This window comes from Lepus europaeus, chromosome 16 (genome assembly GCF_033115175.1).
Source record: "Lepus europaeus isolate LE1 chromosome 16, mLepTim1.pri, whole genome shotgun sequence".
Lineage (NCBI taxonomy): Eukaryota > Metazoa > Chordata > Mammalia > Lagomorpha > Leporidae > Lepus > Lepus europaeus.
Genome location: NC_084842.1, coordinates 37,276,071 through 37,300,717, shown reverse-complemented (window position 1 = coordinate 37,300,717; position 24,647 = coordinate 37,276,071). Strand labels below are relative to the sequence as shown.

Genomic DNA, 24,647 nt, shown 5'->3' with positions numbered 1-24,647 from the left:
CTTTGACATAGAATTAAACTCTGATGCTCTGTTAAAGCAATGTGTTAAAGTAATCTATTATGTTCTCTTGATGTCTGTTCAATTCTAATTGTTCAAAAACAGCTGAATTTTTATTAAGAGCTATGGGTTATTTAAATTTGTGCTTATTTTCAAAGATTTGAATAAACACCTTGTAACAATGATCAAATTTGGTCTATATTATGTCATGATTTTAAGGAATCTTATTTCAACCAGATATTTTGGATTTTGAGCCTTCTTGGCATTCTTGACAGGCATTCAAAAAATCAAAGTTTCAAACAATCTGGTCTCTAAAATTTCCAGTAAATCCTGGACTTTGGTTTTTCCAGTTTGGGCCCAACTGAAAAAATCGAAGGACCTATGTCTCTCATCTTATAGAGACACCAACTAATCAGTCTATTTGGAGTATATTAGAAGGACTGTCAAGATGTGATGTGGTACCAGACTTTAAGTTTCTATAATGGAAAATGCTATTAATACAAATGTTTGAGAATTAAAAAGTCTAATGGGAGAGAGCGGCAAGATGGCGGAATAGGAAGGAAGCACATTGATAGTTCGTCAAGACACACGTTAATATAAGTGGAGATACTGCAGGGTCAAGGAAGAGTAGGGGAAGAAACAGCAGCGGAAACTCTTCCGGAACTAGTGATTCACAGTGGACCTGCGTGGAGAGCGTGGGAGCCCAAGTTCGGGACAGCAGCAGCAGACTCAACGCACCAGCGCTGGAACGCGAGGTGAGCCGAACCTCCATAGCCCGAGACACCAGCGGGCAAGCGGAAAGAGGAGGCTAGAGGGAACGAGGCTTGAAACTCCGTGGGGAAAAGTTCACCAGGCTAACTAGAAGAGAGAGAGGAAAAAAAAAAAAAAAGTGACCGATACGGACACGAGTCTCTCGCTCTCCGCTCACCTCTCAAAGGCGAGCAAGACAAAGAGCAGGCGCCATTTTGGACATACGTCATAAGCAGGGCGACCTCAGGTCTGCACCGGCCCTGAGCCGAGCAGAAAAACCTGACTCTGGGGGGAGGGGTGAAATAACAGGAGATTAGGATTTAACTTGGCAACCCAGTGGGAGACTGCAGGAGAATTGGAGCCCACACTGAGGGCAGCAGAGATTCCCTGTGTGGTCCTTGGGAAAGAGCTTCCAATCTGGCTCCTGTGGGTATATCATTTGCCTGCTAACTACCTCCAAGTACGTTCAGCTGTGCGGAATTACTTCCCTTTTGAATCAAAAAAAAAAAAAGAAAAGAAAAGAAAGAGATTTACCACGCCTAACCTGGGAGTGTCATCTTTGACACACCCTCAGCCCTGAGGAACCAAACACAGCTCTCAGTCCACACTCATCTCAAGCCTCTAAGGCTCCACCGAAAGCAGACAGTCCACTTAATATAGAGCCATAGTGTAACAAGAAAAAACACCACAGTGAAGAAACCAAATATCTCCAACATGCCAAACAACAAACGCAAAAACCAAGCTAACAAGAACAAGGAAGACACTATGACGCCCCCAAATGAAAAAGACACCCCAATGCAAGATTATGAAGATGATGAGATCGAAGAAATACAAGAAGCGGATCTCAAAAAATTGATAAGAACATTAAGAACTTCTCAAAAACAAATTCTTGAACTACAGAAATCCTTCATGGACAAGATAGAAAATCTCTCTCGTGAAAATGAAATATTAAGGAGGAATCAAAATGAAATGAAACAACTAGTGGAACAAGAAACTCTGATAGTGACGAGAAATCATAATGAAATGAAGAATTCAATTGATCAAATGACAAACACATTAGAGAGCCTTAAAAACAGAATGGGCGAAGCAAAAGAGAGAATATCGGACTTAGAAGACAGAGAACAGGAAAGGAAACAGGCAAACCAAAGAAAAGAAGAAGAAATCAGAAATCTAAAAAATATTGTCGGGAATCTACAGGATACTATTAAAAAACCCAACATTCGAGTTCTAGGAGTTCCTGAAGGCATGGAGAGGGAGAAAGGATTAGAAGGCATTTTCAGTGAGATACTAGCAGAAAATTTCCCAGGTCTGGAGAAGGACAGAGGCATCTTAGTGCAGGAAGCTCATAGAACCCCTAATAAACATGACCAAAAGAGATCCTCACCACGACATGTTGTAATCAAACTCACCACAGTGAAACATAAAGAAAAGATCCTAAAATGTGCAAGAGAGAAACGTCAGATTACTCTCAGAGGATCTCCAATTAGACTCACAGCAGACTTCTCATCAGAAACCCTACAAGCTAGAAGGGAATGGCGAGACATAGCCCAGGTACTAAGAGAGAAAAACTGCCAGCCCAGAATACTATATCCTGCAAAGCTCTCATTTGTGAATGAAGGTGAAATTAAGACTTTTCATAGCAAACAGAAACTGAAAGAATTTGTTGCCACTCATCCTGCCCTGCAAAAGATGCTTAAAGATGTGTTACACACAGAAACACAGAAACATGGTCACCAATATGAAAGAAGGTAAAGGAAGGAAACCTCACAGCAAAAGATCACAGGAAGCTCAATTTCTCTTTGACATAGAATTAAACTCTGATGCTCTGTTAAAGCAATGTGTTAAAGTAATCTATTATGTTCTCTTGATGTCTGTTAAATGCTAATTGTTCAAAAACAGCTGAATTTTTATTAAGAGCTATGGGTTATGTAAATATGTGCTTATTTTCAAAGATTTGAATAATCACCTTGTAACAAGATCAAATTTGGTCTATGAGTTTATAATTTTAAACATGGCGACTTAAAGTCCTTTGTCATCCATAGTTATATATGATGTGCTGCTCATAAAACTAAAGCGTTGTTGGTTCTGTGTGTAGCTGTCCTCCTATAGGTTCCTATGGACTTTTTCCAGCCACTTCTATTGTATTCAGTACTTTGGGATGGCTCTGTAAACAGATGAAGCCAATAATGTATTAACAGTACCAACTGAGAGAAAGTATGGTTAACTGAGGTTACTAAAAACAAAAAGCAATTCAAATCAATTGGCAATCTACAAAAAGAGTTAAAGATTTTAAAAGCTATTATTAAAAATGCTATATTGGTCTATTATGCTATGTTATATGTGTGTACATATTGTATGTCCACATGGGGAAATTTTATTAAAAGTCCTATTTTAAATGGCTTATAGATAAGATTGTCCATAAATTTAAGCTGCTAAAATCAATCAAAGATACATTTTAATTTGAGTGACCTGAATCTGTGTATCATATGTTTTAAACTTGTTGGTAAAAAGAAACTAAAAACATTTTATATGGTTGTGCTTAAGTTTGCTGGTTAAACAAACTACACCATGTTAGATATTTAAGAGGTGTTTTCAAATACATGATTCTTAAAATTTATAGAAGGCATTGGACCTTCTGGTAAATGTTTTCTTAAGTTGTTATCTAATGGTTAAAACGGTTTGCTAAGTATTCATGTGATATTGCTATTGTCAGCAAGCGATCTAGGACTTGCTCCCTCATTTCTCTATTCTAAGCCCAACTTGTTCTTTCATTTCTCTATTCTCTTCAAGATAGGAAACTAAATCTATTATGAAGGAATCTGTAGGACGCACAATTTAATCTTTAGACCTTATAAAAGAGATGGCTAACATTTTTCTGTAATAGCATAGCCAAAATAAGAACTTAAATAATAATCTCATAGCTAGATTCACTTCGCCATCAGCAAAGTATACAGTAAGTAGAAAAAACCTCCCTTTCAGACCAAAGGGAAAGAAAGTTTTAAAGTGAGAATATAATTTTCCTCAAGGGCATTGTCTACCTTAGAAAAACTACTACAGAACATGCCTATGACTATAGACTTGTAGTTCAGGCCACCGAAGATTAGAGATGGGACACGGGCACTCCCTTGACTTGCATCCTCTGGTCTGCTTTAACACAAACCAGGAGGAAAAGAAAGCTAGGCATCAGAAGCAATGGGTGGCAAGCCTATTAATGGCTGATCTATACAGTGATCTGCCCTCAAGGAGACCCAACAGGCCAGTCCACTGCAGTGGCTTTCAATGTGGTAAGCCTGGGCTTCAGCAGAAGTCAGCTTGTGAAGAGCCCTGGCAGCTCTGCCAAAAGTTGGATCACTGGAAATGGACCTGCCCTGGAGTCGAAGGATGCCCAGGTCAGAGCCACAGATCTTATTGGCTCTAAGCTGAAAAGCCCTTCACTCAGCCCAACTTCCAAAGTGACCACTGCAGCTGAGGGTGTGGTCAAGTAGGGTCAGCAACATTGCAGGCAGAACTGTAAATTTCTTGTTAGAGATGCCCCCTGCCTTTACCTGGCCAGCTCTCCTCCCAGGCCAGCCAAGTAATGAAAGTCAACAGAGTGCCTTCCCCTAGGAGGTTCACACCTCCCTTAGGATATACCCCATGTGAAGAGATAGATAGGTCTGGGCCTCTTAACTTACAAGGCCTAAAGCCCACCAGATTATTATCAAGCCCCTTCTATCAGGTTCTATTTGCCTCTCAATCAGAAAACTTAATTGTAGCTTAGACAGCACCTTTCTTAGCTCCTCTAAGAATGACTCTGTCCTTTGTTCTAGACCCTGTCTAGCGTACTTGGGCCTCATTCCTTTTTAATCATAACCTCTACTCTACCACCAATGGCTCTACTCCCAACCTGTGTGTACTGATGGTCCTCTTCCCCACTTAATGCTGTATAATTGTTCAAACCTGGTTAATGCCACTCTTAGGATCATTGGTTACTATTCTCACTCTGTCTTTTATGACCTTGTCTAAATATGATCAGAGTCGGCAAACTTGGAAGGCTTCCATAGCCTTGGCAACTCATGACGAGAGCCTAGGGTGGTTACTGGCGCCATAAACTAGAGTGTCAATTTGTTGGGTCAACAACAGGAGCCACTGTGCACTTGCTCCTCATGTGGGATCTCTGTCCTTAATGTGCTGTACATTTTGATTTGATGCTATAACTAGTACTCAAACAGTATGTTTCACTTTGTGTGTCTATGTGGGTGCAAACTGTTCAAACCTTTATACTAAATTGATCTTCTGTATATAAAGAGAATTGAAAATGAATCTTGATGCAAATGGAAGGGGAGAGGGAGCGGGAGAGGGGAGGGTTGCGGGTGGGAGGGAAGTTATGGGAGGGGAAAGCCATTGTAATCCATAAGCTGTACACTGGAAATTTATATTCATTAAATAAAAGTTTAAAAAAAAAAAATAAAAAGTCTAATGATCTTGTGTTACTAGACATGATAGTTATCTTAATGAGAAAGCCCCAGAGGCCTAAAGGGTTAAATACTTGTAAAATCCTACAGGTGCTTTCAAAAATACTGTGAAGTAAGCAAGTGCCTCTTGTTGGTTGATGAGTTTATAATTTTAAACATGGCGACTTAAAGTCTTTTGTCATCCACAGTTATATATGATGTGCTGCTCATAAAACTAAAGCGTTGTTGGTTCTGTGTTTAGCTGTCCTCCTATAGGTTCCTATGGACTTTTTCCAGCCACTTCTATTGTATTCAGTACTTTGGGATGGCTCTGTAAACAGATGAAGCCAATAATGTATTAACAGTACCAACTGAGAGAAAGTATGGTTAACTGAGGTTACTAAAAAGAAAAAGCAATTCAAATCAATTGGCAATCTACAAAAAGAGTTAAAGATTTTAAAAGCTATTATTAAAATTGCTATATTTGTCTATTATGTTATGTTATATGTGTGTACATATTGTATGTCCACATGGGGAAATTTTATTAAGAGTTTTATTTTAAATGGCTTATAGATAAGATTGTCCATAAATTTAAGCTGCTAAAATCAATCAAAGATACATTTTAATTTGTGTGACCTGAATCTGTGTATCATATGTTTTAAACGTGTTGGTAGAAAGAAACTAAAAACATTTTAGATGGTTGTGCTTAAGTTTACTGGCTAAACAAACTACACCATGTTAGATATTTAAGAGGTGTTTTCAAATACATGATTCTTAAAATTTATAGAAGGCATTGGACCTTCTGGTAAATGTTTTCTTAAGTTGTTATCTAATGGTTGAAACGGTTTGCTAAGTATTCATGTGATATTGCTATTGTCAGCAAGCGATCTAGGACTTGCTCCCTCATTTCTCTATTCTAAGCCCAACTTGTTCTTTCATTTCTCTATCTCTTCAAGGTAGGAAACTAATTCTATTATAATCATAACCTCTACTCTACCACCAATGGCTCTACTCCCAACCTGTGTGTACTGATGGCCCTCTTCCCCACTTAATGCTGTATAATTGTTCAAACCTGGTAAATGCCACTCTTAGGATCATTGGTTACTATCCTCACTCTGTCTTTTATGACCTTGTCTAAATATGATCAGAGTCGGCGACCTTGGAAGGCTTCCATAGCCTTGGCAACTCATGACGACAGCCTAGGGTGGTTACTGGCGTCATAAAGTAGAGTGTCATTTTGTTGGGTCAACAACAGGAGCCACTGTGCACTTGCTCCTCATGTGGGATCTCTGTCCTTAATGTGCTGTACATTGTGATTTAATGCTATAACTAGTACTCAAACAGTATGTTTCACTTTGTGTTTCTATGTGGGTGCAAACTGTTGAAATCTTTATACTAAATTGATCTTCTGTATATAAAGAGAATTGAAAATGAATCTTGATGCAAATGGAAGGGGAGAGGGAGCGGGAGAGGGGAGGGTTGCGGGTGGGAGGGAAGTTATGGGAGGGGGAAGCCATTGTAATCCATAAGCTGTACACTGGAAATTTATATTCATTAAATAAAAGTTAAAAAAAATATTCAATGGGTATCTATTACGTGCTAAACCCATCAATAGTAGCTATAGATATAATAATGAATAAAACAGTCATGGAACTTATAGCCCAGTGAGAGAGGTAAACATTAAGCAAATCATACAGGAACACACAAATAAATCACCTAATAAATTGCACTTAACACATCATTTCATATTTCTTGTGGGAAAGGTTGATCAGCCCCACAAAATAGTGGGAGCAATATGGCCATCTTTTTTATTAAAAAAAAAAAGGCAACACCAACAAATTACCATCTTCTAATTTCAGATGTTAAGAAGAATTCTTTCCTGTAATATTTTTATGTCTGACCAAGAAAAACTGTGAATTGTACACAGAACTATTTAACATTCTCCACCCTTTTTTTTCCCACCCCTTCATCTGTTATCTAATTGCTTTCAAATTCTACCTCTTCAAAATACAAAAGTAAGAAATGAAGTGTATTAAACAATTGTTTGTGTCTTTAAAATATCTGTGGTAGATATTGTGATACAGCAGGTAAGACTGCCACTTGGAATGTTTGTATCCCATACCAGAGTGCCTGGGATTGAGTCCCACCTCTGTTTGTCATACAGCTTCTTGCTATGTACAGGCAAGGCAGCAGAAGACGGCCCAAATACTTAGACTCCTGCCTCCTGGCTTAAACCTGGCCCAGCTCTGGCTGTTGCTGGTATTTCAGGAGTAAATCAACAAATGGAAGATCTCTCTCTTATCTCTCCACCACCCGCCTTGGTCTCTGTCTCTCTGCCTTTCAAATAAACAAATTTAAAATCCTGAGAAGAGCTACTTAGTAAGGAAAAAAAGATTTGACTGACAGTTTGGGAATTTCATAATTCAAATTCAGAGGATGCATTGGTTTAGGTACCTGATGTCGCAGGACAATGGTGGAAGGACATAGTGATCCAGGAAGCACACAGGGAAAACATACTTCTTTTGTGTTCATGACTCTCCCTTAATAAGTTGTCATGATTCAATCATGGAGTTTCGCCATAGCAAACTAATCAGATCCAGTCACTTCCCAAAGGCCCCACCTCTAGACACCATAATTGGATCAGACACTCTAGTAAGCCTCTATTGTTCATGTCACAATTTGGTACAGGTTTGGAAGAGGAAGAAGAGTATACTCTGCTCAAATCAACTTCTCAGCAGTCTAAGTTCCAACTCTTTGATGACTACCATCTTTCAGGTAGAGTCTGTAAGAAAAAGGGGAAAGAATAGAGAGGAGACAAAACACAAACTTGTACCCAGACCGAATTTATTCAAAGAAAATCAATCCACAGAGGTTGTTGTCCAACTGCCAGCATGCACACAGACTGGACATGTGGCAGAGTGCGCAGACTCCAGCAAGCTGGGCCTTTTCATATCTTAGGTGGGCTAGGGGTGGGGGTTGGGAACAGTAGGTGGAGGTGAGCTTCTCCATACTGGTTCTTCAAGTTTGGCCCATTGGCTTCAAAACCTGGGAAAGAATGGAGGGAGTGGGATGGGGAACAATATAGGTGTGAGACTGAACTGGTCTCTTGAAAGAAGGCAGAGGTAACAAGAACCTAAAATGACTGAGGCTTATGTCCTTATCCCATCAGAGTCATCTGGAGAAATGAAATTATGAAGAAGGTAGAGAAGGAAGTTCACTCATAATTTCTTTGACCCAAAGGTGATACATATCACTCCCATCTACATCTCATTCACAAGAAATAATCACATAGTCTCATCTAAATATAAAGGAGGTAGAATTGTAGGTTCACAATGTACTAAGAAATTGTACTTGCCATCAGGTAAAAACCTATACTGAGCTGTTGACCCAAGTACCTAGACATGGCCTTTGATTTGGCCTAAACTTTTTCAAAATTGAGTTATCTTAGAGAGTTACATGACAGCTTATAATTACTAAATGAGTATCCCAGTGGATGTGTAAAATCTATGTGGCCTTTTACTACCTAGCTTCAGTCACTTATGTTGTACTCTACTGACCTAAGAATTCACAAGCCCAGGGCTGGCATTGTGGCACCTCAGGTTAAACCACCACCTTTGATGCTGGCATCCCCAATGACTACCAATTCACATCCTAGCTACTACATTTCTGATCCAGCTCCCTGCTAATGTGCCCAAGAAGGAAGCAGAAGATGGTCTAAGTATTTGGGCCCCTTCCACCCATGTGGGAGATCTCTGGAGTTCCAGGTACCTGGCTTTGGCCTGTCCCAGTTCCAGACATTACACCCATTTGAGTAATAAACCAACATATAGAAGATTCCTCTCCCTCTCCCCCTCCCTCTCTCCCTCCCTTCCCCCCTCCCCCTCTTCCTCTTACCTTCCCAGGGTGAAGTTCCTGGCTCCTGGCTTCAGATCAGCACAGCTCCAGCTGTTGCTGCCATTTGGGGAGTGAACCAGCAGATGGAAGACCTTTCTGTCTCTCCATCTCACTGTTTATAACCCTAACTCTCAAATAAATAATTAAAATCTTTAAAAAAAAAAAAAAAGAACTTCCCACTAGACTTACCTCCTAAACACCATAATGTGATTAAATTTCCATCCCCTTAGTACTGTCAACTTATGACTGGAATTTAATCATCTGGATGAATTCAGAGCAAATCCTTTTCAAACCATAGCAGGTACCAAGGTCATATGCTAAAGGAACATGTACAGTGAAGATGGTGCCCAATTTTGGAAAATACAACTTTCTACATATGTTATCTTAGAACCACTAATTTCTAATTTCAACATTTGAAAATCATTTGTACCTGGTAGAACAAGGACCAGCAAACTATGACCCACTGCCTGTTTTTGTAAACAAAGTTGTATTAAAATACAGCCACATCTGTGAGTTGGCAGAGTCATAAAAAAGACCACATGATCCTAAAAGGTGAAAGTACTTGTAATCTGGCCTTTTACAAAATTTTCTGACTCTGTAGGTGGGATGTTAATTAAACTAGAGTTAAATTACTAGATTTCAAATCTCTGTTCTGAAGGTAGTTATTGTGGCTTTAAACAAGCCACTCAGCCTTTCTAAATTGTCATATTCCCACCTATGTAACTGGGGAAATAGTAAAGTGTCATTGAGTTATGACCATTAAGTGAAATAATGCATGAAATGCCGTTCATAAATCTTAATTCTTGTTTTTAGAATTATCTTAAAATATAGCAAGATCAATTGTCCATTTAAGTTATATGCTTGTTACAAAGAGTCATATACCACAGCTTTAAATACATCTACTAGTACAGGCAGCTTTATCTTTAATCATTCTATTAGAAATTTCTTCTTCCCAGTAGGTTTAAATATGTCCCTTAGAGATCAATGCTATCAATCCTTATTCTATCTCCTTGAGATTACATAAAGCATCTCATCCAAATACTAGGTTCTTCTAATATTTCAAAAGAGTTTATATGAATTTTGTCTTATCAAGAATACACATCTTCAATTCTTTCCATTACTTCTAAGACACAGTTTGCATCCTTCTCCTGCTTTAGTAATTCCCTTTAGAAGGAAATAGAACATATTTATTCAGAACTATAAAAGACTTCAGGGTCACAGATTTAGGACCTTGATCCTTAAATTCTCCATATTATTATAATCACATTTGCTTTGTGCTACTCAATCTTTTCCCCACCCTTCTTGCTCTGGGAGTTTATTTTTTTAGATCCTGGGATAAGTCTTCATATTTACCCATTTATATGTTTCATCTTCTATATCTCCAGCTTATGTAGATCTTCCCAGATCTTGACTGGAGTTTAAAATATTCACTGTCCATCATCAGCTTTTTATCAACCACCCATATTTCTGATGTATTTATCTAAATCATTAATAAACATCCCATCAATTTGAAATTAATATCATAAATAGTCCTGAACTCAATTAAGGCAACTAGTATTACTTTAATAATTGTATTAGTTCTGTCTTGGACTTCTGTTGACTTTAATCATCATTTGTTCAGTCTCATTTGAGATGTCATTTCTCTTAGTGAAAGAAGTTGGAATTAAATGTTAGTGAAAATATAAGCATTTCTCTTTCTCTCTTTCAATATTACATTTACAAACAAGTTATGTATCTGTATTACTCAAGGGTCTCCAGAAAAACAAAACCAACTGGACAAATTTGTTTTTAATAATTGACTCACGTGATTGCAGAAGCTAGTAAGTCCAAGGCTATCAAAGCGGGGACCCTGAGAAGTGTTACAGTTCAAGTTCAAAGATAGTCTGTTGTTTTATTAATACCTCCAAGTTATTGAATGAGACCCACTCAACATTGTGGAGGGTAACCCGCTGTACTCAAAAAAAAAAAATGCCTTCACAGAAATATCTAGAATAAGGCAGGACATAACATCTGGGTACTATAACTCAAACAACTGACACATAAAAGTATGATGACAGTATCTCTATCTCTTTCAAATTCTTTCTTGCAATGAGTTTGTATGAAGCTTGGATTCGTGTTTTGAGAACTGGTCCTTTTATAGTAGATAGTCTATTACATAAAGCTGCAGTTAAGTTTGTGTCTGTCTGAGTGGATAAATGGTAGAATATAACCAACTGATTTTTTTTCTATATTTAAGTATAGCATCTTAACACATAAATTAAGTTTAGCATTTCCTCAGTCCATAGAAGACTGACAATGGAGAGAAATTAGGCCAACTATGGTTTATGAATTTAGCCTTGGAGTGGGCATTTGGTTCAGCAGTTAAGTTGCCACTGGGATACCCATATCCCATATCAGGATGCCTGGGATCAAGTCACCTCTTCACTTCCAATCCAGCTTCCTGCTAATGTACACCTGGAAGGCAACAGATTATGGCTCAAGAACTTGGGTCTTTTCTGTCCGTATGAGAGACCTGGATTGAGTTCCTGCATCCATGTTTTGACCTGGCCCAGCCCTAGCTTTTGCAGGCAACTAGGGAGTGAACCAGCAATGGAAGATGCCTCTCCCTCTCTCTCCACATAAAATGAAGATAAATAAAATTTTAAATAAAAATTAAAAAATAAACTTAGTACTGCTGTAAGTTTAAGAGTCTAGATGTAATGAAGAATGAATTTGTTTTTGTTTTGAGCTGACATTTTAAATTCCAGAGTTATTTCCTCAAATGATTTCACAAGATTATTTAAATGAATATCTATATAAATAATAAGTTATCTAAGCATTAAATACTGATTCAACATAATATTTCTGATAAATTCTCTTAGAATAAAAAAAGGCAATGTGTTGTCTACGGAAATAAGACTTTACTGAACTAGTATTTTGGTTCTGGGCTTTAATGAATCTAAGTTTCTTATGCGGTTGCCTTTCCAGATTAGCCATTTATAATAAATAGAAATTACTGAGTTAGAAGCTTTTAAAGACTTTAAGATTTGTTTATTGAGTCGTGCTCTTAATTCCTTTTTTGGATGTGTGTGGAATTCACTGTTTTTTTTATACTTTCCTCTGTTTAGGTTTGGATGTGTGGAGGAGAAATGTTTGATGTCCCATGTTCTAGAGTTGGTCATATCTACAGGAAGTATGTACCTTACAAAGTTCCATCCGGGACCAGCCTGGCAAGAGTGAGTAACTGGGGATCAGAACAGGCTAGACTGGTTAGGGCTTTTTGTGGACAGAGTAATTGGCCTCACCTATAGTGTAATCTAAGCACAGCAGTACAGAAATGCTTTAGTTTATGGGGAGTTTCTACATCCTTCAGAGTTTTATTTTCATTGCTTAACAAAGTATAACTATCATGCTAATTCTTGATATTAATTATTTCAAGACATTTCAGATAGGAGACATCTTCAAAAAGTTCACAGAAAGTATGTAATATGAAACAACTGCATGGATTTCAAAACTTTTACTTATCTTTCAATTGCATTTTTCTATAAACTTGTAGGAGTACCCTTGTATATTATGTTTATTGATATTCTTATCTTTATTTGTAGATTAAAAAATGGAGGCGTAGCCAGGTATCTTGTTCATGTACACATGAATGAAAATAGCAGAGTAGGAGTTTAAGCCCAAGTTTAGAATGAATAATCAATTCTTTTCCCCATGTGGAATAAAATAGGACAGTTAACAGTCAGAAGGAGAGAGGGATAAATGGGAAATCAGGGAGGTGGATGTCCAAAACTGCCTCCTTATTTTCACCTAGGACCAGCTCTGCATTGAGGTATTGTAGACAAATGCCTTTTAGAATGTTTCCATACAATTTGTAAGAACATAATCACAATACTTTCTCCCAGTTATCCTGACAATTTCTCTGTTTTTCCATATTACTTTCTTCATGGCTGGGTTCATTTTCTTCAACAAAATATGCATACATCCTTTTGTACAGTGCTCTCTGTAGGAATTTAATCCTGAATCATTTATTTTAGACTCTTTCCCTAAGGCTGCAATATATAACTATTTGAGGCTTTTATACAAAGCTCAGTAACCTCATATCACAAACTTTTGCAATAAACAATAAACAAACATACTGACTCATCAGGACTCATTAGAGTATCAGCCCTTCAGGGCTTGAAATTTTTGTCTGTTTTATTTGCTTCTATACTACCAGACCTAGAACAAGGTTTTGTGGGCAATGAGATGTTTGTTCAAAAATGTTGTTAATTGGCCAGCGCTGCAGCTCAATAGGCTAATCCTCTGCCTGCAGCGCCGGCACACCGGGTTCTAGTCCTGGTCAGGACGCCGGATTCTGTCCTGGTTGCTCCTCTTCCAGTCCAGCTCTATGCTATGGCCGGGGAGTGTAGTGGAGGATGGCCCAAATGCTTGGGCCCTGCACCTGCATGGGAGACCAGGAGAAGCACCTGGCTCCTGGCTTTGGATCAGCGCAGTGCGCCGGCCACAGCATGCTGGCCACAGCGGCCATTGGGGGGTGAACCAACGGCAAAAAGGAAGACCTTTCTCTCTCTCTCTCTCTCTCTCTCTCTCACTGTCCACTCTGCCTGTCAACAAAAATAAATAAATAAACTTAAAAAAAAAGAACATTGTTAATCAAGAAAACTAAGAAAAGAAAACTCTATGGGTTTCAGTTTTCATTTCTACAAATTTAAACATTTTACTGAAGTAAAATAAAGTTTTAATAAATAGTGAAATATTTTGAGAAAAATTTGCTCCTCTTTATTCCCACTGCTATTGCCATCTCTGTACATTTTCTTTTGTCACATCCATGATCTTATTTATAGCAGTTAGAGTTTATAGTAGCCAAGCTACACTATATACATCTTGAAGGGAAAAATAGTCCTAATATTCCTTCCTCCACTCAAACTGATTTAGACATGAATAACATACTCCCCTAAATAGCTATAGAAATATACTATTTGAAGAAAAGAAACCAATCACAAAATCATAAAGTAATTAAAGAGCAGCATTTTGGATAAGGAAATATAATTTTTTTTCTTTTTAAAGATTTATTTATCTATTTGAAAGTCAGAGTTACACAGAGAGAAGGAGAGGCAGAGAGGGAGGGAGAGACAGAAAGAGAGAGAGGTGTCTTCCATCCAGTTGTTCACTCCCCAAATGACTGCAAAGGCCTGAGCTGGGCCTGTCCAAAGCCAGGAGCCAGGAGCTTCTTCTGGGTCTCCCACACGGGTGCAGGGGCCTAAGGACTTGGGCCATCTTCTACTGCTTTCCCAGGCCATAGCAGAGAGCTGGATTGGAAGTGGAGCAGCTGGGTCTTGAATCGGTGCCCATATTGGATGCCGGCACTTCAGGCCAGGGCGTTAACCTGCTGCGCCAGTCCCAGAAATATAATTTAACTTAGTCGTAAGACTAAGTTTTTCTGAATCAGAAAATAAGAAAGGAAAGTTAATAACTTAACAATTTGGAGCACACATCACAAATAGACCACGTGAATATCATAAATCTTAGCAGTTTAAGCTATCCTAAAGATAATGATGTTCTGTCATCTATCCATTTTCATTCATATTCCCTCCATTCCTGCCCCCAAAATCAATCACTCATTTGCAAGATGGATGGTTTCTGTGCTTGGTTTGTAGTAAAAAATGAAATGTAAGAGCTGGGGGTGGGGAAAAAAGAGTTGTACTGATCCAAAAAGGTTTATTTTTAAAAATAAAACTGCACATATATTTTCAGGAAAGAAATTAAATACTATTTCAAGACTGTCAAATATAGGGAAACTATGGCTAACACATAAAACTTCCCAGAAAAAGTAAGTATTTATTCAAATAAAAAGTCCATAATTCTGAATTTTAATCTTTTCCACTTAAATTTTACTTGAGAGCTCATTTTTATTTTTTCCTAAGCTGCTAGAGCAATCAGAAAGTCATAAATATTGAAGTTCAACTGTCAGTCTAAGAACATTTTATGATTTTTAACTTAAAAAAGTATATTAAAATGAAAAACAATCCTGATATTTTGTGAGAGAATCTTAAGTACCTTGCAACACTCTAAATTATTACTAAATCTTCAGAAATGATAAGAGTCTATAAAGATGCCTCAAATGCAGGGCCACATCTACTCAATTGATATTTTAATCTTCCCAGCTTCATTAGGAAATGGAGATGAAGCTGGAGACAACCGTGAAGGCTTATTTTCTTAATTTACAAAACTGGTTTACTTCTTTTAAAATGTATCTTTCATTTATGTACCTGTAGAAATTTATGATTCCAGCAAACTTCCAAATTATATAAATACCCAGAGACATACTTGTAAACAGTCTGCAGTTTTCTAAACAACATATAGAAATGAATTCAACAAATCAGTTATAAAGTGCCTTCTGTTTACTTAGTGTTACAATCTGGCTGGAAGAGACAAGATATATATTTATGAGTGGGCATTTGGTTCTGTTAACATGCCTCTTGGGACACCCACATCCTATGTTGGAGTGCCTGATTCAAGTCCAGGCTTGGCTCTCATTCCCAGCTTTCTGCCAAGGTGTACCCTGGAAGGCAACTGGGTGATGGCTGAAGTACTTGGCTCTCTGCCACCCATATGAAAGACTCATATGGAATCTTGAGCTCCTGGCTTTGACCTGGTCTAGGCTGACTGCTGTACATAATTTAGAAGTAAAACAATGCATGAAATCTCTCTCTCTCTCTCTCTCTCTCTGTCTGTCTCTCTCTCTCCCTCTCTTCCTCTCTCTCCCTCTTCTTCTCTCTCTCCCTCTCCCTCTTCCTTCCATTTTGCATAAATAAAAATGAATAAATAATTTTTAAAGATATATATATTTGAAACCATTAGACAATGTATCATAAAGATGTGTATCAGTAAAGAGAAGAGGAGTGGAAGAGGAAGTGTTATCACAGCTGTGACCTTCTTTAGTTCTCACAAACTAAAGGAATTGAAAGAAGAACTTTAAGGATACCTCAATTAAATACCTAATACTTCAATTAAATCAACAAGTTTCCCAAACTTAGGATCAGTGACCAGAGTCAATTTCTGGCCAGGTTTTTACCAAGCCTTAGTGAATTTAGAAAAATAAGTATCATACAGTAAATCTGTTCTATTTAATAGCATCTCTTTTATGCAGTAATTATCAGCTTTTTTTCTCCTTTTAAGTAAAATACAAGATAATACCTTTTTGTAAACACCTTTATTTGTTCAAGACAAAAAATAGCACGCTTATGTCATTTCCCAAAAAAATACAAAAATCTGGGACACATTGATGTATCATACATCTTCATCTGGGAATCAAAGTACTTTCCTTTCATTAATAAAGATGGATATTTTTACTGGGTAGGCTCAGGGTCTAATGTTAGAGCCCTGAGGCACAGTTGTGGTGTCTTTTCACCAGAAACAATCAGCAAGTCCTTGAGGAAAGTAATGTTTATTTCTAGAGTGCTGGAAGACTAGGAAGACTCCAGTTCTGGGGTAACAATCATCCTTTCTTCAGCATGGCAGCGATGGTCTTCACCATAGAAGGGCCAGTGCGTGGTGTTGTGCACTGAGAAAGGTGGCTGAGTGGCAACCAGAAGAGTCTCAGAGAAAACCATACATTCCAACAGATTTTTATGTGAGGGGAGCCCTATATTGATAGAAGGTTAGTTACTTGCCACTTGCAGGGAAAATTCCCTGTGAATGCCATTGTGTTTGGGGACAATCAAAGCCACTGAACCTGAGACAGGTGGATCTAATAGCATGAACATGCCAGGAAAGTGGGGGTGGGGTGATCAGTCAACCCCATGACAAAACATATCAACTTATTATAGCAATAGTTGAGCCCTAGTCCTCCTGAGAGCAGCCTAGCCCATGAGCATTTCCCAAACAGGGTCCTGATGCCCATAGAGGGCAGCCCTGCAGACGGTGTGTGGTATCCTGGAAGTACACACACCTTCCCTTTGAGCAGGAGACATGGTCAGAAACAGATTTCACCCTAAGCATGAGTAACACCAAAGAATACAAACCACGGGACACTAGACTTCTGTTTCACCTCTGACACAGTAATAATAAGTCTTTTTACTGTAAAATTTTATCTTATGTTTTATGGCAACCAATCAAGGAGCTGAAAGAATTTAGATTTTTCGAAGTTTCAGGATAAGAGCAACAACCAATGATGTAAAATCTCATAAAAGTCAAATTGTGCAGTGTGTCATAGAAAGTTAAGCCTCCTCCTGCAGTGTTGGCATCCCATATGGGCACCAGCTCAAGTCCTAGTTGCCTTACTTCCAATCCAACTTCCTGTTAATTCACCTGGAAAAGCAGCAGAAGATGTCCCATGTTCTTGGGCCCCTGCATCCACGTGGGAGACCCGAAGGAAGCTCCTGGCTCCTGGCTTTGGCCTGGCTTTGCCCCAGTCATGGCAGCCATTTGGGGAGTGAAAACCTCTATCCCTTTTCAAGAACTGTGGAACATCCTGCACAATTTGAATTTTTTTATTTTTATTTTATTTATTTGAAAGGCAGGGTTACAGAAAAAGAATCTTCCATCTGCTGGTTCACTCCTTAAATGGCTACAAGGGCTGGGGCTGTACCAGGCCCAAGCCAGGAGCCAAGAACTTCTTCCATGTCTTCCACATGGATGGCAGTAGCCCAAGCACTTGGGCCATCTTCTGCTGCTTTCCCAGGTGCATTATCAGGGAGCTGAATAGGAAGTGGAGCAGCTGGGGCTCGAACTGGTGCCCACAAGGGAAGCTGGCATGGCAGATGGCAGCTTAACTGATTACACCACCATGTTGGCCGCTGTGGTTGGTTTTAGATAAAAATTCTAGATGGCAGGCCATATATACATGATCTCAGAGGCAGCCAGATCTAGGGAAACATGCACAGTCTTTCCACCCAGACTTCTAAGGACCCACAAAAACTCATGCCAATTTTTTCTTAGTGAAAGAAATACTTACTGTGCTAGGTTCTGTGTTAGGCCATGGAAGGTTAAGTCATGAAAAAGCAAAACACAAATCTAAACTTCCCTTAGCTAATGGCCTCAGCTCTGACAAGTAGAGTTCACAGAGTCTCACAATCTATATACAACGTCAGAATATTGTGAGGATGAGAGCAGACGTAAATGAAAATAATCAAACTCACTATGAAATGAAATACATAACTTACACAAATGTTGCTGAACTTTTGATGGGGTTATGTCTTAATAAACTCATCATAAATTAAAAATATCCTAAGATGAAAATGCATTTAATACCCCTAACTTACTGACCATGATAGCTTAGCATCACTCTCCTGATCTCCTGGCTGACTGGGAGGACCAGCTCAATATCACTGCCCAACAAGGTAAGAAGTACTGTGCTGCACATTGCTAGCTCAGAAAAGGATCAAAATCAAAGTATGAGTTCTATTGGTTGTGTACTGATTTCACACATGATAAAGTAAAAAAATTGTAAGTCAAACACCATTGTAAATTGGGTACCACACTATAGTTTATTTATAGCTTTATTTATAGATTATCATGTTATAATAGGAAGTATAAGAGAAAGTATGTCATAAATAACATATAGCATTATTTATATATAATACGTTTTATATGAGTGTTAACATTTTTAATGAACCTATAGATTACATTAACCTATATACAAGCTACAGATTTTTACATTATATATTCACTTAGGATTTCTTAGCCAGATGTAATGACCTTTGAAGATTTCCTACTATTATTATACTCCATGGCTACCAAGACTAAATCTGACATCTGAGGAAAAATGGCCATTTTGCCTCTCTCAACTGTGAAGTGACTTCTTAGGTACACTTCCCAAAATGCCTTTATTCCAGTGCTGGTGACACCCAGCTCCACTAACTCCCTTGGGCATTTCATACTCTTGATGAAGTGGCAAAAAGGTTTAGAGAATAGGAGGAAGATGAGTGGGGCTATGATGTGGAAGCCAGACCACCCCAAGTCCACTGGTGAATGGATCTTCTTTGTTGACCATGGTATTGGCTATCCTTTCCTAAAAAGAGCAGACAGTATCTAACATATGCAGCTCTACCTTGTTCATGTCAGAAAAACATATCAGTTGAAGAAAGGCATTAATAAGACTGAAATGACTGGCTTGATATCCGAAAATAAAATCACCAACAGGGCTATAAAGTATGGTGATGAATGGGATATCTACACTCCTACAAATTGACCTTTCTCCCCTGAAGCCTGTAAATCAGTTTGAACTCATAAAGCTGCCCAGCAAGTAAGAGCTGAAACATGAAAACTTCAGACATCAATATCAGCCAGCTCTTCTTTCTACCACTCTTAAAACTATAGGGTCAGATGCTTTATTTGAAACTATCATTGAGTTCAGGAACATGGTGGTCTGTTATGGGCTTTCTCCCAAGAAGCAGAAATTGATGAATTCTTCGCTGAAGACTCAGCCTGTCTAAATAGCTAGGACTTCTGTTCCAAAACAGTCCCTCTGAAAGCAACATCCATCTCTAATTCTTCTTTACAATACAACCAAAAGGACACTAAGCCTGTTTAATACTTGTGGCAAGAACTAAAAATGATTCACATACTGTCATCATGTATTTGAGCCTCTCACCTCTTGGCTATATTTTTAAAATACAATGCCTTCTACTTAGATGCAGCATTTTATTTAAAAATTTTTGGCATCTTCTATCAATAATATTTCCCCATTCACCACAATATCCTTCCTGAAAGTCAATCATGAATTTATTATGTGATAATGATGATTCAAGAAATCATTAGGAGTCCATTGCATGTTATGAAGATAAATGTCATCTCTAACCTCAAAGAAAGCCCAAGCTAGAGAAACTCTATCAATAAATATTCATCAAGTGCCTACTATGTTCAAGGCAGAAAAGCATAAGGTTCATTATGTGCCCTAAGCCAATAGCCTTAACCCTTTTGAATTTATTAAGCCATCCTTTTAATGTGATTTCACCCACCACACCTCAGCACATTTCACCACACTGGAGATAAGTTTCTAGTAGGGAACATGGATAGAGCATTCATACTGACTCTTTAATCATGTCCCTTTTTTGAACACTGAGAATTTTATGGTTGTGTGGCATGTGAGAAAAATAAGACAAAGTGAAACTATTCTGTCTGCTAAGGATCTAGAGAAAGGAAATGGGAAAATATTAAATACAAATGTATTCTCCATACTTTGCCCCTCATCTGCTCCCCTAATTCTTAACCCAATGATATCAGAATTTTTAAACTATCTGTATATTTGGTTTCTGTTAGGAAAAGAGGTGCAGATTGGTGCCTCCTCACATGGGGCACCAAATGTAAGAAAAGGGGCACAGACCAGAGAAGAGGCAGAATACGAACTTGCAGCCAGCACAAATTTATTCAGAGAAAATAAATCCACAGAGTTTAACCAACTGCTATCATGCTTATAGAGCAAACACATGGCAGAAGCCTAGACCCCAGCAGGCTGGGACATTTTAATCTTAGGTGGGCTGGGGGTGGGATGGACAGTAGGCAGAGATGAGCTTTTCCATACTGGTTCATCAGGTTTGTCCCACTAGCTTCCAAACCTGGAGAAGAATGCAGGGGGTGAGGTGGGGAACAATATAGGGTAAGAGACAGAAATGAGCTCCTGAAAGAAGGTGGGGGTGGGGGGATTAAGATGGTGGAGTATGGAGGGAGCTTATTGCTGTAGTCTAGGAGAAGGTAGTTTTAAAAAGTGGAGAGAGTGAAGTCTCAGGGAAGAGTTAGGGAGAAAACAGCAGAGGAAACTCTACGCAAATTAGAAGGACACAGTAGATGTGGAGAGCATGGATACCCACAGCTCAGGACCCCATCAACTGAGAGCCTCTGTACCAGCACTGGAGAGAGAGGTAAGACCAGACAAGCCGCTGGCAATAAAGCTGAAGGAAGAGCCTAGAGGGAATCTGACATGCAGCCCTGTGGGGGATAGTGTACCTACCAAACTAAAGGAGAAAAAAAGGAGGGGCACATTTCTCTCTCTCCAGTCACCCTGCAATGGCATCCTTTAACAAACCGATAGAGAGTGAGTACCATTTTGGACATACATAACAGCAATGCCAGCTCGTGTCAGAGCCTAACAACCAGCCAAGTGCAGTATGGTGGGGAGAACTGACAGGGGGCTGGGAGCTCATGACTCTGGGAGGCTTGTGTGCTGGGACTGTGAAAAAACTGAGGTTGTGTGGGAAGGCTCACTGTATGGCTGGGAATTTGGGCAATCACTGTGGGAGGTTCCACATGCTCAGGCCTCCCTGGTTACATGGTGAGGGACATTGCTGGAGAATCTGAGCTTACACTGAGGACTACACAGATCCTTTGTGTGGTCCTTGGGGCAGAGTGGACTTATTCTCACTGGGGCTAGCACTCAGGCACTGGTCTCCTTTGAGGAGAAGAACTCAGTTAAGCAGAAGAAACCTCCTCTCTGATTTAAAAAAGAGAGAGAGAGAGATTTTCCATGCTAAACCTGGGTTTGTCACTTTAGACACACCTTTCACCCAGAAAACTACTCAGAGCTCCCTGGACACACCTACCAAACACCTTTATGTATTCACTGAAAGCAGAAACTCCACTAATCTATAGAGGCATAGTACAAAGATAAAAGACACCACAGCAAAAAACCAAGAAGAAAACAATGAGTATCTCCACAAATGCTAAATATAAAATGCACCAATTCAAGAAACAAGAATAAGGAAGACAACATGTTGGCCACAAAAGAAAACAAGACCTGAGGACTGGCGCTGTGGCACAGTAGGTTAATCCTCCACCTGCAGCGCCAACATCCCATAACGCTGCCGGTTCTAGTCCTGGCTGCTCCTCTTCCAATCCAGCTCTCTGCTGTGGCCTCGGAAAGCAGCAGAAGATGGCCCAAGTGCTTGGGCCCCTGCACCCACATGGGAGACCAGGAAGAAGCACCTGGCTCCTGGCTTCAGATCAGTACAGCTCCAGCCATTATGGCCATTTGGGAGTGAACCAATGGAAGGAAGACCTTTCTCTCTGTGTCTCTCCCTCTCACTGTCTGTAACTCTAACTCTCAAATAAATAAATAAAATATTAAAAAAAGAAAACAACACTTCAATACTAGATTTTGAAGATGATCATATGGAAGAAATGCCAGAAATGGAATTCAAAAAATTGATCATAAGATTACGTAGAAGTATTTAGAAGCAAATGCACCAACTAATAAAATCCATACATTATATGAAAGAAAATTCCTTCCACGAAATTGAGATCTTAAAGAAAAATCAAAATGAAACCTTGGAAATGAAGAATTCAATAGAACAGATAAAAAATGCAGTAAAAAGCCTTATAAACAGAATGGTGAAGCAGAAGAAAGAATATACAACTTAGAAGAAAAAGCACAGGAAATTATACACTCAGACCAAAAGCAAGAAGAAGAAATTAAAAAACTAAAAAACACTATTAATAATCTACATGATACTATCAAATGACCCAACATATGGGTTCTAGGAGTTCCTGAAGGCATGGAAAGAGAGAAAGGATTAGAATGCCTTTGAAGTGAAATAATAACAGAGACATCCTAATTTGGAGAAGGAAAGGGACGTGAAAGGACAGGAAGAACATAGAGCTCCTAATAGACATGACCAGAAAATATCTTCACCATGACACATTGTAATCAAACTCACCACAGTAAAACATAAAGAAAAGATTCTAAAATGTGCATGAGAGAAATGCCAGATTACTTTCAGAGGATCTCCAATTAGACTTCCAGCAAACTTCTCATCAGAAATCCTAAAGGCTAGGAGGAAATGGTGAGATTTTTTTCAAAGTCTTAAGAGAATAAAACTGTCAACCCAGAATACTGTAGCCTACAAAACTCTAATTTATGAATGAAGGTGAAATAAAGACCTTCCATGACAAAGAGAAATTGAAAGAATTTGTCACCACCCATCCAGCCCTGCAAAAGATGCATAAGGATGTGCTGCACACAAAAACACAGAAACATTCTCTACAAAAAAAAGTGAAGGAAGAAAATCTCCCAGTAAAAGAACAAATGAAATCCAAAGTAAAAAATAGGAATATTTATGGGAAAATGGCAGAGCAAAGTCGTTACTTATCAAATAGACACTTTGAATGTAAATGACCTCAACTCTCTAGTTAAAAGACACAGACTGGCTGAATGGATTAAAAAAAAAACCATCTACTTGCTGCCTACAAGAAACATCTCACCAACAAAGATGCACACAGACTAAAAATGAAAGGATAGAAAAAGATATTCCATGCTTACAGAAACCAAAAAAGGGCTGCTGTAGCCATCCTAATATCAAACAAGATACTTTACCACAAAAACTGTTAAAACAGACAAAGAAGGGCACTGTGTAATTATTAACAGATCAATTCAACAGGAAGATATAACTACTATAAACTTTGATGTACCTAATTACAGGGCACCTGGCTATTTAAAAGAAATGTTAAGGAATCTAAAGTGAGACACAGACTCCAATACAATAGTAATGGAGGACTTCAATACCCCACTTTCAGCAATGGGTGGATCAACCAGACGGAAAATCAGCAAGGAAACAGGAGAGTTAATTGACACTATGGACCAATGGACCTAACAGATATCTACAGAACTTTTCATTCTACAGTTGCAGAATACACATTCTTCTCACCAGTGCATGGAACCTTCTCCAGGACAGACAACATGCTAGGCCATAAAACAAGTCTCAGCAAATTCAAACAAATAGAAATCATACAATGAATCTTCTCAGACAACAATGCAATGAAGCTGAAAATCAGAACTCAGAAATCTCTACAACATAGCAGACACATGGAGACTTAACAGGATGCTCCTGAATGAACAGTGGGTCAGAAAAAAATCAAAAGAGAAACCAAAAAATTTCTGGAAACAAATGAAGACAACAATACAAAACTTATGTGATAAAACAAAAGTAGTACTAAGAGGAAAATTTATAGCAATTGGTGGAAAGGCACCAAATAAATGAGTTATCAGTGCATCTCAATGATCAAGAAAAACAACAGCAAACCAGACCCAAAACTAGTAGGAGAAAAGAAATAATTAAAATTAGAGAAGAAATCAACAAAATTGAATCTAAAAAAATAAAAAGATCAGCAAAACAAAGAGCTGTTTTCTTGAAAAAATAAATAAAATTGACAAACCATTAGCCCATCCAACCAAAAAAAAGGAGAGATAAAATTCAAATCAATAAAATCAGACATGAAAAAAGAAATATAACAATAGATACCACAGAAATAAGTAGGATCATCAGAAATTACTACAAAGAGTTGTATGCCAACAAAGCAGGAAACATGGAAGAAATGAATAGATTCCTGGACACATATAACCTACCTAAACTGAACCATGAAGACATAGAAAACCTAAACAGACCCATAACCAAGTCAGGAATTGAATCACTAATAAAGGCCATCCCAACAAAGAAAAGCCCAGGACTGGATGAATTCACTACTGAATTCTACCAGACATTTAATGAAGAATTAACTCCAATTCTTCTCAAGTTATACAAAACCACTGAAAAGGAGGGAATCCTCCCAAATTCTTTCTATGAAGCCCACATCACTATTTCCTAAACCAGAAAAAGATGC

At 38.5% G+C, this 24,647-nt stretch overlaps 1 protein-coding gene across 1 annotated transcript in view; it reads left to right on the top strand.

Annotated features, from left to right (window-relative positions):
- The window catches only part of GALNTL6 (polypeptide N-acetylgalactosaminyltransferase like 6), a 1,248,724-nt gene that overhangs the window by 1,136,625 nt on the left and 87,452 nt on the right, over positions 1-24,647 (top strand). The window contains exon 9 of the mRNA XM_062212832.1: positions 12,182-12,289. Coding sequence (XP_062068816.1) covers positions 12,182-12,289 — 108 coding nt within the window. The remainder of the gene's footprint in view (positions 1-12,181; positions 12,290-24,647) is intronic.